The sequence below is a fragment of the Peromyscus maniculatus genome, chromosome 14 (genome assembly GCF_049852395.1).
Source record: "Peromyscus maniculatus bairdii isolate BWxNUB_F1_BW_parent chromosome 14, HU_Pman_BW_mat_3.1, whole genome shotgun sequence".
NCBI classification, from domain to species: domain Eukaryota; kingdom Metazoa; phylum Chordata; class Mammalia; order Rodentia; family Cricetidae; genus Peromyscus; species Peromyscus maniculatus.
Genome location: NC_134865.1, coordinates 71,983,773 through 71,999,510, shown reverse-complemented (window position 1 = coordinate 71,999,510; position 15,738 = coordinate 71,983,773). Strand labels below are relative to the sequence as shown.

At 38.5% G+C, this 15,738-nt stretch overlaps 1 protein-coding gene across 4 annotated transcripts in view; it reads left to right on the top strand.

Moving 5' to 3' along the window:
* Positions 1-15,738, top strand: part of Rps6ka5 (ribosomal protein S6 kinase A5) — a 164,153-nt gene that overhangs the window by 34,318 nt on the left and 114,097 nt on the right. For 3 of the 4 annotated variants that reach the window (XM_076551236.1, XM_076551233.1, XM_076551237.1), the window contains one exon: positions 11,503-11,574. The exons of the other annotated variant lie outside the window; for it this stretch is intronic. In XM_076551236.1, coding sequence (XP_076407351.1) covers positions 11,503-11,574 — 72 coding nt within the window. Of the gene's footprint in view, positions 1-11,502; positions 11,575-15,738 lie in introns of those variants that run through there. 4 annotated transcript variants of the gene reach the window in all.

The window sequence follows — 15,738 nt, the reverse complement described above, 5'->3', positions numbered from 1 at the left end:
AGCACATGCCTTTAATTCTAGCATTCCAGAGGCAGACAGTGAGTTCAAGGCCACACTGGAAAGAGCTAGGCATGGTGACACACACCTTTAATCCCAGCACTTGAGATCTCATGTCTTGCTTGGGAAAGACACATGCCTTTAATACCAGGAAGTGATGTCAGGAAGCAGAAAGGTATATAAGGCTGAGGACCAGGAACTAGAGGCATTTTAGGCTTTTAAGCTTTTAGGCTTTTAGTAGCAGTTCAGCTCAGATCTGTTGGGATGAGGACTCAGAGGCTTCTAGTTTGAGGAAACAGGATCAGCTGAGAAGTTGGCAAGGTGAGGTTAGCTGTGCCTTGTTCTACTTCTCTGATCTTTCAGCATTCACCCCAATATCTGGCTCCTGAGTGTTTTTATTAATAAGACCTTTTTGTTTTGTTTTGTTTTGTTTTGTTTTTCGAGACAGGGTTTCTCTGTGTAGCTTTGCACCTTTCCTGGAACTCACTTGGTAGTCCAGGCTGGCCTCAAACTCACAGAGATCCGCCTGGCTCTGCCTCCCAAGTGTTGGGATTAAAGGCGTGCGCCGCCACCGCCGCCGCCACCACCTGGCTAATAAGACCTTTTAAGATTTGTGTTACAGGCCATATATTGTCAGTGTTGACAAATAACGTCAACTTTCTGACCACTTTTATGTGATAATAATACTCTACATGTCATAGAGTTCATTAGCCTATTAATTTATACTTCTCATATAGTCATGCAAATTTAATGAGGATTAACTCATTAAATTGAGTACCTCAGTCATATAGCATGAAACATTTGAAATGACTTCAGAAACATTATTCTTATTTCTACTTTAATTTGAATTAGCAAAAGCACATTTAAAAAAGTTAAGCCTCTTCTTAGCTTTAACATAAGTGAATGTAATCAAATGGAAGTAACCAAATGATTTTAGCACATTTGATTACATGTGCTTAACAGAAACTGTGGTAACAGAATGAAAAATGTGTTTTTACTGCTTGTTTTTCTCCATGAGAGTGGGAAGTTCTGAATTAAACATTTACAGCTTAAGAAAAAGATTATAGGTAATTGGGGGGTGGGAGGAGGGAGGATGGGGGAATCTGTGGCTGATATGTGAAATTAAGTTAATTATAAAATAAAAATATTTAAAAAGATTATAGGTAATATGTATTGTAAATTATATTTGATAATTGAATTGTCTAAAAGTTGGATTAAGAAATTCTTCATCAGTCATAGCTTTGTGGCTGATATGCCATGAAGAATATGGTAAAAAAAATCAGTGATAGTTATTTTTGGGGTATAGGGTTATGACATATTTTAAAGATTTACTTAATTTTTTTAACTTTTAGATTTATTTTTATGTATTAGTGTTTGTTTGTGTGTGTGTATGCCATGTGGGTGCCAGTGGCTGAGGAGACCAGAGAAGGGTGTCAGATCTCCTGGAGCTGGAGTTAATGGGTGGTTGTGAGCTTCCAACCACTGGTTATAGGTGCTGGGAACCAAACTCTGGTCTTCTTTAAGAGCAGTGCATGTTCTTAACTGCTGAGCCATCGCTCAGCCTTCAAGGTCTACTTTAGACCTACCTAATGTTACCCGTGTTTTTTTTTGTTTTTTGTTTTTGTTTGTTTGTTGGTTGGTTGGTTGGTTAAACATTGATCCTGGATAATTTTACCATAAAAATTATTTAAATATGGGGAGAAAATTTTTTAAGAATTAGTGTTTTTTAAATTACATCAATTCTGATCTTATAACTATCAAGATGCTATTATAAAAAAAGGAGATAGCAAGTTCAGTCAGTCATGGGGAACTGACCTTGTGTAGTTGGTAGGAATTTCAAAGGTACATACCAGCCTCAATGAAAAATAATGTGGAAATTCCTCAAAAAATTAAAAATAGAATTACCATTAGCACTTCCACTTCCCCTAAGATTTAAGTCCGTGTAAAAATTAAAAGCAGTCTCCATATACATGGCTAAAAATATAAAAGTAACACACATGTTCATTGACAGATGAATTGTTGTTGTTGTTTTCTTTTAGGGGGCCCTGCCACCCAGCTCCCAAATAAATCACACATGGAGGCTTACTCTTAATTATAAATGCTTGGCCTTAGCTTGGCTTGTTTCTTGCTAACTTTCCTTAATATATCCCATCTGCCTTTTGCCTCTGGGCTTTTCCTTTTCTTTCTTCTGTAAATCTTACTCTTACTCCATGCTTGCTGTGTAGCTGGGTGGCTGGCCTCTGGAGTCCTCCTCCTTCTCTGGCTACTTCTTCTTTCCCAGATTTCTCCTTCTATATATTTTCTCTGTCTGCCAGCTCCACCTATCCTTTCACCTGCCTTGCTTTTGGCTGTTCAGTTCTTTATTAAACTATCAGGTGTTTTAGACAGACAAAGTAACACAGCTTCACAGAATTAAACAAATGGAACATAAACAAAAGTAACACACCTTAAAATAATATTCTACAACATTTCTCCCTTTTTGTCTAAATAAAAATGAAAAGTTTTAACTTTAACATAGTAAAACTATATATAACAAAAATAGTTATCAAGTAAGAATTTACAATATTCTGTCCATTTGTAGTTAGCATATTCAGAGAAAATAATGCATTATCTATCCTATCTTAGTGAATCCAAAGTTTTACACCTAACTTATTTCTATCATAACTGAGGAAAACTACAACTATAACTATCTAGTCTTCAACTCCATCAAAGACCCAGAAGAATGTAATATTATCTAACAACAGAGACATCTGCCTGGACAGTCAACCAAAGTTCCTCTGCAACATTGGGCATCCATCTTTAGTCTACAGGCCTAGAGTATCTGGCAGACTCTTTTATAAAGCAGGAATGTTGAAGGACTGTCCTGCCTTGTTGGCAGAGTTACTTTCCTGTGTATCCTGCAGAATATCTGGCAGACTCTTCTGTGAAGCAAGAATTTTGAAAGACTGTTCTGCCTTGTTTTGGCAAAGTTCAACAGTCTTTTTCCTATGTCTCCTGTATGTCCAGTCTGCACAGCACATTGTCAGCAGTCAAAGGCAAGAACAGTTTCTTTGCCCAGTGGCTAACCTTACTATAATGAAAGCCAACTCCATAAGGAGTTTCTTCAATGCCCATCATCTTCTCTGAAGTAAATTGGTGCTGCCAGGAGCAGATGTGTCTCATTGTCTTGAAAAACTTTTAACAAAACATTTTAAATGCCATAATCTATAGGTCTTTGAAGTATTTGAAAACCATTTACCTATCTAAATATATCTCTATATGATCTGGAAAGCATACTTGACATATCAATAATATTGATTGTTACAAATGACTAACCACTAACCTATATTTCCTGATTTTCCTATATAGTTTAGAAAAACAGCTTTCAAAAACTGGAATTTTACCTTATATTTTTAAATAAACTGTATAGGTACAATACCTTAAACAAGAATAGAAACATATATACAATATGTTGTAACAAAAATAATCTTACATTTTTATCAATATACAAAAATTCTTTAAACAAGAGTAGAAACAGCTATACAGTGTAATAAAAATAACTTTAAATTTGTATCAATATTCTATATTCCCCTAAATGATAACAGATATCTATAACCCACCAAATAATCAAAAGTCTCCCACACCCCTCTTGGGAATGTGGACATTGTGTTCTCCAAACTGCTTCCTGCTGTCTGTGGATGAAGTATCTTTAGGGTCCCAGAGAGAAAATTTCAGATAATGGCCAAGTCCTGGGAAGACCAGCAGTAATTTTTGCTGATAGATATGACCTTTCAAGATTCAGGAGGTCTCTCCTGATCAAACCTGATCCATATTAACCCTGAAGGAATCCATCCATAGCCTCTCATCTCCTGTTGGAACAAAACTCCAAAGCATTTTTGATTTCCATTTGACAAATATATTTTTTGACTTTTTAAAAGTTAAGGCATTCCTAAAGTACATAGGTGGATTTATTTCAACAGTCCCTCTTTCAATTCCAGGTCTCTTTGCAGCTGTCCTTTGCTCAGCAACATTCAAAAAATTCAAAATCAGCACAATAACGTACAGGATCCAGACTCCTTGTGTATTTCCTATCTTATGTGGCTTTTTTCTTTTATATTACTTTTTCTCTCTCTTTAAAGACTTTATTATTTTTTTAAAACTATTTATTTCTTTTTATCACTATACCCTTTTTCTCTTAAACCTACACGCATTGTTAAATACACTGTAACCTGTTGTAACCTGTTTAGAGTTTTTTTCCATCTGGACCTCTTTTATTGGGTATCTTCAGCCTTTTTTGACTGTATGAAAAAACCTTTAAACTGCTAACCTACATCTGGATCCTCACACTCTCCTTTCTGTTGGCTCTGCCCGCTTCTTGGGTCATGAAAACCAAGGGTAAAACTCAGCTGGTCGGAGTTTTGTCTGACTAGGAACTGCATTCAGTCTTCTTAGTGCCAGTGCTTGCACTGTGGCAGGCATTTTTATTTAGGGTTTTGTTCCTATTTAATGTACTGACTGCTCAAGGGCTTGCCAGCAGGCAGAAACTCTTTAAGGAGCCATATCCTCTTTTTTTTTTTTTTTTTAAAAGCTTTCTCGGGCACTATGGAAATTCAAGTGCCACGTTGCTACACCAAAATGTTGTTTTTTTCTTACTCTTTGTCTCTCTGGGGCCCTGCCACTCAGCTCCCAAATAAATCACACATAGAGGCTTATTCTTAATTATGAACAAGGCCTTAGCTTTGCCTTGTTTCTTGCCAACTCTTCTTAACTTTAAATTAAACTGTCTTTTGCCTGTGGGTTTTTACCCTTCTCTATTTCTGTAAACCTTTCTTTCTTACTCTGATGATGGTTGTATGGCTGGGTGACTGACCTCTGGAGTCCTCCTCCTTCTCTGGCTACTTCTTCTATCAGTTTCTCCTTCTATATATTTTCTCTTCCTGCCAGCCCTGCCTATCCTTTCTCCTGCCTTGCTCTTGGCCATTCAGTTCTTTATTAGACCATCATGTGTTTTACACAGGCACAGTAATTCAGCTTCACAGAGTTAAACAAATGCAACATAAAAGTAATGCACCCTAAAATAATATTCTCCCACAGTGATGACTATATAAGCAGATGTAGTATATACATAGTGACATGCTGTTTAGTTTTATAAAGGAAGAAAAATTTGATACATGCTTTAACATGGATGAAATTTAAGGACTTTATGCGTAGTGAAGTAAGCTACCTGCAGTAAGGTGTGTTTCCACTTAAATAAAGACACATGGAGTAGCCAAAATCATAGACACAGAAAATACAGCATTGGTTGTCAGGGGCAAGAGGGTTTGAGGAGTAGCTGCTTAATTGATCTTAGGGGTTTCAGTTTCACAAGATGGAAGTTACCCAGGTGGTGACAGCTGTACAACAACACTGTGCATATAATAACAGTGACTGGTGCGCTTACAATGACTGTTGCATGGATTTTACCACAATAAAGACTGAAAAGACAGGCCAGTCACACTTGCCAAACTGCATGTGTCTGTATTAGAATATATTTATTAAATATAGACTGGACTAAGAGAATTCAATTATGATGTAAGGAACTAATTTTCTCTTTTTCCCCCTTTCTCTCCCTTGGAGACAGGATTTGTTTGTAGGTCAGTCCAGTTTCAAAGTTGCAATCCTCCTACCTCACCTTCCTAGTGCTTGGGACTACAGACACATACTACTACGCCCTGCTCAGGAACTAATTCTTTTAAATCTATTATGTAATGTAAGATTTTTTTCTTTAAGAATTGTTAATAAATCAAACTTTTTAAAGTGAATCACTTTAGTATTCATTAGAGTTTTGACATTTAAAAAAACATAAGTTGATGTGCTTATGAAGAGATTAGTTAAATTCAGTTTCAAAAGTGATTACTGAACCAAAGAGCATACTTTTAAAGAAGAACACTAATCAAGAAGTGAAGGATTTTCAGCATGTTGTAATGAGAAAAATATTTGGTTAGACTTATTTTGTGAAAGCATTAAAATTGTTTACACCTTTCTTTTCCTAAATAATCATTTAGATTAAGCTCAGTAATGTATTACTGCAAAAAGAATCTATAACTGCAGGGAGCTATGTGGAAGAAGAGGCAGAAAGAGTGTAAGAGCCAGAGGGGATGGAAGACACCAAGGAAACAGGCAATAGGACTGCCACACATAGGAACTTACAGAGACAGTGACCGCATGCACAGGACCAACACAGGTTCAAGCCAGACATTGATGGGGGTGAGGGGTGAGATCTGGGAAGAGATGGAGGAAGGGAAACTGATCAGAATATATTGTAGGAATTTTCAATCAAAAAATTCTATTTATTTATTTTTGGGCAGGATCTCATTGAGTAGCCTCAGCTAGACTGGAATTCATTTTGTGGACTAGGCTGGACTTGAACTCCCTCTGATTCAGTTAATTAGCAATAGAGACACACTTGTAGGAGACCTTAGAAGATCCAAAATATTATTTTAATCCAGCATTACTAATATTTAACTGCTTACCTCATATGGACACCAGGATAGATGCCAGCTCTGAACAGCTGATAAGCTCAGACTGCTGTTTTGTTTTAATTTGTGAAGAGTTCTCATAAGGTGTTGTTTTTGGGGGAAGGAGTTAACTCCTTCAGGGTTTAGGCTCATGTTGTGGTTTGGTGTCATTTTGTTGTTAGAACCAGAAATGCCCGAACTCTGATCTAGTTTGCTCTTTTAACCCTCAGCAGCCACAAAGGACCTATCTGCACAGAACAACAGTAGCTCCTAGGAATCAGAATACCCCCTTAGTAATAGCTGTGTGTACTTCTAGCATGTCAGTACAGAGCTATTATATAACCTATGTAGGAAGTTTAGGCTTACAGCTCAAGTGAGCTTTCTCTTTCCCTACCAACTCCATCTAATCTAGCATGTTTAGACATGTGACTTAGAATGTTAGAAGGGAGAGCAGATTAGTTAGTGGACTCCAGTTGTCTTATTCAGACTCTCATAATAAAAATACCATCGACTGAGTAGTGAAACCAACATACAAGTGGAGAATGGTGGCTCACACCTGTACTCACAGCACCCAAGAGGCCCAGACAGAATTGCTGCAAATTTGAAGCTAGCGTGAGTCACACAGTTTCAGGCCAGCCTGAGCTACAGAGTGAGACTTCATCTAAAACCAAAAAATACTCTCAAACAAAACTCCGTAAATAATCATGACTCCGTTCTGGAGACTGAAGTGCCCAGGATCAGACATTGTCAGCTTCAGTCCCGACATTTCTGTTATGTCAGTGAGAGTAAGGAGTATTCTCACATGGCAGAAAGAAAAGCAAGAAGGGAAACACGTTCTTCTCTCTCTTTTTAGAAATTACTTCTTATTTAACTTTTGACCATGTTGTAGATGTACATAGTGTATTGTGAATATATTTATTCTGTTACAGTCTCTTGTTAGACAAACAAACAAAAGGGTCAAACCACAGCTTTAATACAACCACATCTACTTTGTTAACTGTTATATACACTGAAGGAGAAGAGCAGGAGACTAGTCTGTCTTCCCTAAGAAGTCGGACCATGCTGGAAATTTGAGCAAACCAAAACTCAAAGGGGAGGTGAGGTGGATCAAGATGTAAAGGTGCTTTCTGTAGAGACGGACAGATCCACAGGAGAGACCTGACACCAGCAGATGTGCTCTGATTGTCACATGTGCATCAGAACACCACATGTCAATAAATAACTAATAAATGTCTTTTAAAAAAAAAAAAAGACCCTTGTAGGAGCTCATCTTTTGAACGTAGTAACTCCACCTGCTCCTACTAATGTGCTCCCTCATTCATGTATTGAAAAAAAAATGTGACTTTGAGTTTTCTTTCAGAATGTTGGATTCATGTGTGGTTTTCTGAGTCCTCTTACATGTGGGGAGAACTAGAAAGGAAGTCTAGTGGAGGCATAATTTGAATTGGAGAAGGAACAAAGGCTGCTGTCTCTCACAACCATAATAAAGTACCACCTCCTTTGTGGTGTGAAAAAAGACAATGGGCAGTTCTAACTGCTTCAGCACTACTGGTTCTGGTACTGTGGTCCCAGGCCTGAAGCTCATCATCTGAGCAACAGAATTAGCACTTTAATAAGTCTATGACTGTCTCACAAATGTAGAAGACAGTTATATAGTTGACAATGTTTATTTCACCTTTGAGGTGAAATAAAATCTGTAAATATTTTAAGTCTTATTCTAATAATGTTAGTATTTTTATTTGGAGGTTTGAGCTCTTGTTCTTGAGGCTAACAATTTTATTAAAAAACAGTTTATTTTTAGATCTTCATGTTCAAAGGCTTTAATTGTACTGACAAAACAATAGCACAGAAGTAAGAACTATTTAGAATCACATGTTTATGTGTTTGCTTCAGAATCCATGTAATACAATATTACTCTTTGCTTTTCTTTAATCCTGTTCCCTGCCTTAGTCAGTGTTGTGAAAAAACACCATGACCAAGGCAACTCTTAAAAAAAAAAAGCATTTAAATGGGGGCTTATTTACAGTTTTAGAGGGTTAATGCATTATCATCATGGCAGGAAGCAGGTAAGCATGGTGTGGTACCAGTGGCTGAGAGTTTTACATCCTGATCCACAGGCAGCAGGCAGAGAGGGGGGGGGGGGAGAGGGGAGGGGAGGGGGAGGGGGAGGGGGAAGGGGAAGAAGGGGAAGGGGAAGAAGGGGAAGGGGAAGGGGAAGAAGGGGAAGGGGAAGAGGGGGAAGGGGAAGAGGGGGAAGGGGAAGGGGGGGAAGAAGGGGAAGGGGAGGAAGAAGGGGAAGGGGAGGAAGAAGGGGAAGGGGAGGAAGAAGGGGAAGGGGAAGAAGGGGAAGAAGGGGAAGGGGAAGAGGGGGAAGGGGAAGGGGGGGAAGGGGAAGGGGAAGAAGGGGAAGGGGAAGGGGGGGAAGGGGAAGAAGGGGAAGGGGAAGGAAGGGGAAGGAAGGGGAAGGGGGAGAATATGAATATGAGAGTGAATTAGGTCTGGTGTGGATTTTTAAAGCCTCAGATGCAGAGATTCTCAGCCAAACCCCAGGTAGAGCTCCAGGAGTCCAACTGGCAAGAGAGAGGAGAGATTTTATGAGCAAGAGATATCGACACCATGATTGGAAAAAGCACAGGGACAAATAGCCAAACTAGTGGAAACACATGAACTGTGAACCAATAGCTGAGGAGCCCCCATGGAACTGGACCAGACCCTCTGGATAAGTGAGACAGTTGATGAGCTTGAATTGTTTAGGAGGCCCCCAGGCAGTGGGACTGGGACCTGTCCTTGGTGCAAGAGCTGGCTTTCCAGAACCTAGGGCCTATGCTGAGTCACTTTGCTCAACCATGGTGCAGGGAGGAGGGGACTGGACCTGCCTCAACTGAATCTATCAGACTAGGTTGAATCCCCAGGGGAGACCTTGCCTTGGAGGAGGTGGGAATGGGGGGTGGATTGGGGGAGAAGGTTGGGTAGGGGGAAGGAAGAGAGGGGAATCTGTGGCTGATATGTAAAATTAATTTAATTATAAAATAAAACTATATATTTAAAAAAAGAAATATACAGAGGGAAAAAAAAAGCCTAAGAGCCCTCCCCTAGCTGCACACTTCCTCTAGCTAGGTCATGCCTCCTAATCCTTTCCAAACAGTTCATCAGCTGGGGTACTAATTGTGCAAATATATGGCTCTATGGGGGCCATTTGTTTTTCAAATCACCACGTATCCCAAACAAAAACCTTGGTCATAGTGAGCTGGTTAGATCCACTGACCTTAAGACTTACTGGTCCCTTAATTTTTTAAAATTAAAATAATTAAAAACTTAATTTAAAATGTGGATTTAATTAAATTTTGACAAAATACTGGAATTACTTACTGCCTCATGTAGATGTAGCATGAATTCTAATTGCTTAATAATAAAACCCCAGAACCAGGGTAAAGGCTGGAAGATCGGAGAAGTAAAAGAGCTAACCCAAGTCACCTCTTACCTCCACGGCTCCTCAGCTTGAAAAGGGGCTGAACTCCTGTCTCCTTCTGCCTTATTTATATTCCTCTCTCTGCTCAGCCATATCACTTCCTGTCTTCACCTCCCTAGTGCTGGTTTTAAAGGCATATGCCTCTAAGTCCTGGGATCACAGGTGTGTGCCATCACTGCCTGGCCACTATGGTTAATTAGTGGCTAGCTCTGCACTCTGCTCTCCAGACAAGCTTTATTTGTTAGAGCACAAACAAAATATCACCACAGCCTCAAATTTGTAGCTCTAAAATTCCTTAGTTGAGTCTAATTTTCATGAAGTTATGGTCTCAGATTTTTAATTTATTTGTAAACACTTCACTTGTACACAACAAGTACTGTATAAAATTTGACGCTTTCAGTCTTCATTACAACTTCATGGGGTAGATCTTATTCTACTTTCTGTTATTTTACAGACATTTTGAAAGATTTGTATGTTGAACACTCTTATACTTGCTGTCTGGATTGTATATTTGTTATATTTGGTTTATGACGTAGCTATTTATATTCAGCCATCAGTCCATCTTATCTTCCTAATGCTTTCAAAGTAGATTGTAGATGCCAGTATAATGTAGGGGTAGAGTTGTTGTTGTTAATTGTCCCTATCTTAGGTTATTGAGAACTGACACACAGAGAACTAATCTGTTCAAGAGTACCCAGCATTTAAGTGGTAGAACTTGTAGTTGGATTAAGCATTTCTTGACAACTTCTACAGAAAACTAGTTCACATAATATTCATAGGCATTATTATTAAGAGCAATTTGTCAAATAAATTTTAAGAATGCAATACCTTAGCCTTGAAGATTTATAGTACAGAATCTGTAAGGTCCTGTGGTAAAGAAGCCCTTTAACTCTGCTAAAGGCAACCATTTTCAGATTTTTTTCCACCAGAGTACCCTGTTCCCCCGCTTTTCTCCAAACAGCTTTTCACATGTAGTCAGGTAGGACCAGAATTCAGTGGAGAATACTGTGGGAAATGCTCACCTATAACATATTCTTCTTTTGCTTATTTAGGACAGAACATGTTTTGGAGTGTGTGTATATTTCAACACACCCCTAGAGTTTTAGAGCTGACAGGGATCTTAGTTTTCTAAACCAGTGCTCTCACTTCAGATGGGGAACTGAGACAGTGTGTGTCCATAGCTAGTGCACACTAACTCAGGGTACATTTTTAGTGGCACAAATGGGACTAGAACATAGATAGCCCAGAATCTAGTATGGTAGTTAGGCGTGTCACTCATATTTGTTACATAAATGAATTCTTGTAAATCTGTCCATTTTTCACTATAAATCTACCTGTGTATTATAACTTTTGTTTATTATTAGATTTTATGTTGATTTAACCTATGGTAAAAATAATATCTAGTCACTAAATTTTTAAGAAAAATTTTATTATACTTAAGATATAAAATATAACTATACAAGATTGAGAAATAAAACTTTGCTAATACCCCCAAAAGTCCCTAGAGTCCTCCTGTTGCTGACCCCTTTAATTTTTTCTTTCTTTTTTCTTTCTCTTTAGCCAACTTAACAGGACATGCAGAGAAGGTGGGAATTGAAAATTTTGAGCTGCTGAAGGTCCTAGGAACTGGAGGTAAATCTCAGGTTATCCCCTCCCCTTTTTAAGAACAAAGAGTGCTTACTATTCTGTGACATAGGGTTGATCATCTTCATGCAGAAGTCATTGACAGTTTTAAGAGCATGAGGAATCCAATAAGAAAACTAAAGAATCTCTTTTTTTACTGGCTTAGTCCCAGCACTTGAGATGCCAGGGGCAGCACTAACAAGAGTTCAAGGTTAGCCTGAGCTGTAAAGCAAAGCGCAAGACCTTATCCAACAAACAAGCCAACAACAAAAGTCTTTTTAAATCTAATGTTGGGAATGTAAATTAGTATGTCTTTACTTAGACACAGTATTGGTTTTCAGAAGTCACTAGCATGTAGAGAGCTTATTATACACCAAGCACCTTATGAAGTGATTTATATTGATTGATTTATTTAGTTTTTTCTTAAAGCTGTTGTAATTCAGGGCACATCATTGTAATAATGAACAAGTCAGGATCTGTCATTAACCCAACACTTAAGAGTCTGGCTAATTGAAGTATGGTTCTATTTATGTCCTATCATCTATGTAAGATTGAAATGATCTGTATTCATTAACATTTTAGAAAGCTTTTCCAAGTCATAAATTTAAAAAAACAGCCATAGAGGAGAATATACACTGTACAATTATACAATAGAAACAATTATATTAATGAATGTCTACATGTATTAGCATGGAAAAAATATCTGGGATGTATCCCCAAATGGTAACATGATAATCTCTGGATGAGCTTTTTTTTGTTTTGTTTTGTTTCCCTGTATTCTTTCCTATATCTTTGAAAATTCTCTGTCTCAGTTCCTGTTGTTCAGAAGTCAGGCTGGTCTTGCAGGCATGGCATCTGTGCAGTTCTACAGATCTCTACACTCAGAAAAGCCTGTGTACAATGTCACCCTTCTCAAGTTCATTCACATACAAAGCCACATACACTTGCACTGAGCCCTGCCAATCTTGTAGCTGATCTTGTCACTTTGTACCCATCCTGGCCCTGGAATGCCCTGCTCTGCAGTTACAACATCTGTGAGAACTGATTATTCTCATTCTCCTATCTCAAGTCCTATTGAAGAAGTTCTGAACTCATTTCTGTCCTTAGCAGGCCATAGGCACTTCCATGGAAGGAGAAGCCAAGCCTCAGAGGAAGACCAGTTTTCTTTCTCTTTTAAAGTTGAGCTTCACAGTTTATGGAACATCTGCCTTTTTAGATTTTTCAGCTCTGGTAGGAAGTGGCAACTGCCAACTTTCCAGCAGTAGAGAAATCTGGGTTTCCATAATTGTTCCCCTTACCCTAGCCTCACACATGTGGTGATATTGTATTCCCCAATATATCATGCACCCTAATAAATTTATCTGGGGTCAGAGAACAGAACAGTCATTAGATATAGAGGCCAGAAAATGGTGGCACACACGCCTTTAATCCTGTCACTTGGGAGGCAGAGATCCATCCGGATCTCTGTGAGTTTAAAGCCATACTGGAAACAGCCAGGCATGGTGACTCACGCCTTTAATCCCAGGAAGTGAGCCTTTAATCCCAGGAAGTGAGGGCAGAAAGGTATATAAGGCGTGAAAACCAGGAACTAGGTTGGTTAAGCTTTTAGGCTTTTAGCAGCAGTTCAGCTGAGATCCATTTGGATGAGAACTCAGAGGCTTCCGGTCTGAGGAAACAGGATCAGCTGAGGAATTGGTGAGGTGAGGAAGCTGTGGCTTGTTCTGTTTCTCCGATCTTCCAGCTTTGACCCAAGTACCTGGCTCCAGGTTTGTTTTTATTAAGACTATTTAAGATTCATGCTGCATACACATGTTTACATTCACATGTACAAATTATCTTTAGGTCATTCAGTAGTGAGTGTTTGTGCTCTGGGGCATGCCATACAAGGGTTTTATACCCACGCTGAGTTATTATTTAGCATACAGTGTAGAGCCAACTTTGAGAAGAGCCAATGAACAAGCCTGCTGATGTATTCCTACCAGCTAAGGCTGTGATGCCAGAAAGAGTCTTAGTGTAATTGTCAACTCAACATTTTCCAGTGCTTGCTCAGCTTTAGTTCAATTCAGAGAAGTATATTTTTAAGGAACAAAACTAGCCTCACCTTACCTAATCCACAAGAAAGAATGCTTTCAAAATATCAAAATAATGTTGGTTATCCCTACCTTGTTTTCCTGTTTCAAAGGTAGTATCTATCTACTCAAAGGACAAAACAAGTCTAGACCTGTGGTTCCCTTAAAATGATGTTTGCAATACATTGTCAAAAGCTTTTCAGGTCAAGTTCTCGTCACATTATGTGTTACATTTACATGGTTTCTTTCTTTTTGGTGACAGCTTAATTGAGATACAGTTCATATACCATATAGTTTACCCATTGTACACAGTCAATGCTTTGAGTGTATTTAGAGTTGTGTAGCCATAATCACAATCAATTTTAGACCTTTTCATTTTAACCTCAAGAAGAAACCTTGAATCTTTAGCTGTTACTTCCACACTTACCATCCTCTGTCCCTAAACAACCACTAACTGTTTGTGTTATTCTGGACATTTTTTGTAGTGGATTCATATATGTGGATTTGGGTGACTGGCTTTTTTCATGTTCTATGGGTTAAAATATGTTGTAGCAGATATTAGCACTTCTTTCCCTTTATGGCCAGATAGTTCATCGTACGGCTCATCCATTCATCAGTTGATGACTGTGATGGTTAGCTTTACATGTCAACATAATAGCTATAATCTCCCAGTAGGAGAGACTCAACAATGCATTGTCTGCATTAGGTTGGCCAGTAGGCATGTCTTTGGGAGGATTGTCTTAAGTTAATCAGTGTGGAAAGACCAAACCCATTCTCTAGCAGGGGTTCCTGGACTGTTGTAAAAGTGGAGAAATTGAAACAAGCGAGTAACAAGCGAGTAGAAGCATGCATTCATTGCTCTCTGCTTTTGACTGTAGATATGGTGGGACTAGCTGTTAGTCATTCCTGCCTTGACTTCCCCACAATGATGGACTGTAACTGTAAAGTGAAATAAACCCCCTTTTCCTTAAGTTGCTTTTTGTTAGGGTATTTTATCTTAGCAACAGAAGTGAGACTAGAACAGTAACCACTGGAGTTGGTCCCACTTTTTAGTGTAGACTTGAATGCTGTGAACAGTCACACACACAGTGTTTCATGTCAACCTAGGAACAAATTGCCAATTTTAATAGTGACTCTGTTTAATTTCTTGAGGAGCTGCTAGACTGTTTCCCCAGATGGCTGTACCATTTACATTCCCGTGAATGGTATGTGGTGATATACTGTGTACCACAATAAAGCTTGCCTGAGGATCAGAGGACAAAGCCAGCTACTATATTAAACATAGAGTTCAGGCAGTGGTAGCACACACCTTTAATCCTAGCATTTGGGAGGTAGAGATCCATCTGGATCTCTGTGAGTTCAAGGCCATACTGGGAACAGACCCAGGTGTGGTGGCACAGGCCTTTAATCCCAGCACTAGGAGGGAAGGAAGACCGCAAGGCACAGAAAGGTATATAAGGTGTGAGTAGACAGGAAGTCTCTCTCTTGAGGCTGAGGATTTTGTAGAGGTAAGAACGTGGCTGGCTTGTTCTGTTTTTCTGATCTTTCAGCTTTCTCTCTCTCTCTCTCTCTCTCTCTCTCTCTCTCTATATATATATATATATATATATTACATTACATTATATTATATCTCGGATGTATCCCCAAATGGTAACATGATAGTCTCTGGGTGAGCTTGTTTTTGCTTTTTTTTTTTTTTTTTTTTTTTTTTTGTGTGTGTGTGTGTGTGTGTATTCTTTCCTGTATCTTTGAAAATTCTCTATTTCAGTTCCTGTTGTTCAGAAAGTCAGGCTGGTCTTGCAGGTATAGCATCTGTGCAGTTCTGTAGATCTCTACACTCAGAAAGCTCTGTTTTTTTTTTTTATTAATAAGACAGGTTAGCAATTCATGTTACAATGGTATATAAGGGTTCCAGTTTCTTCACATCCTTCTCAACATCTGCTATATAATTTTTTATGATTATTCTGCTAGATGTAAAATTACTTAGGTTAATCCTTGGGAACAAAATCCATTAATAGTTTTTGTTATCTGGCCAAGTGATTAAATTGTACTAGTGCATTTATTTTCCATTTTCAGATGTTTTACAAAAAGTCATGTATAATTT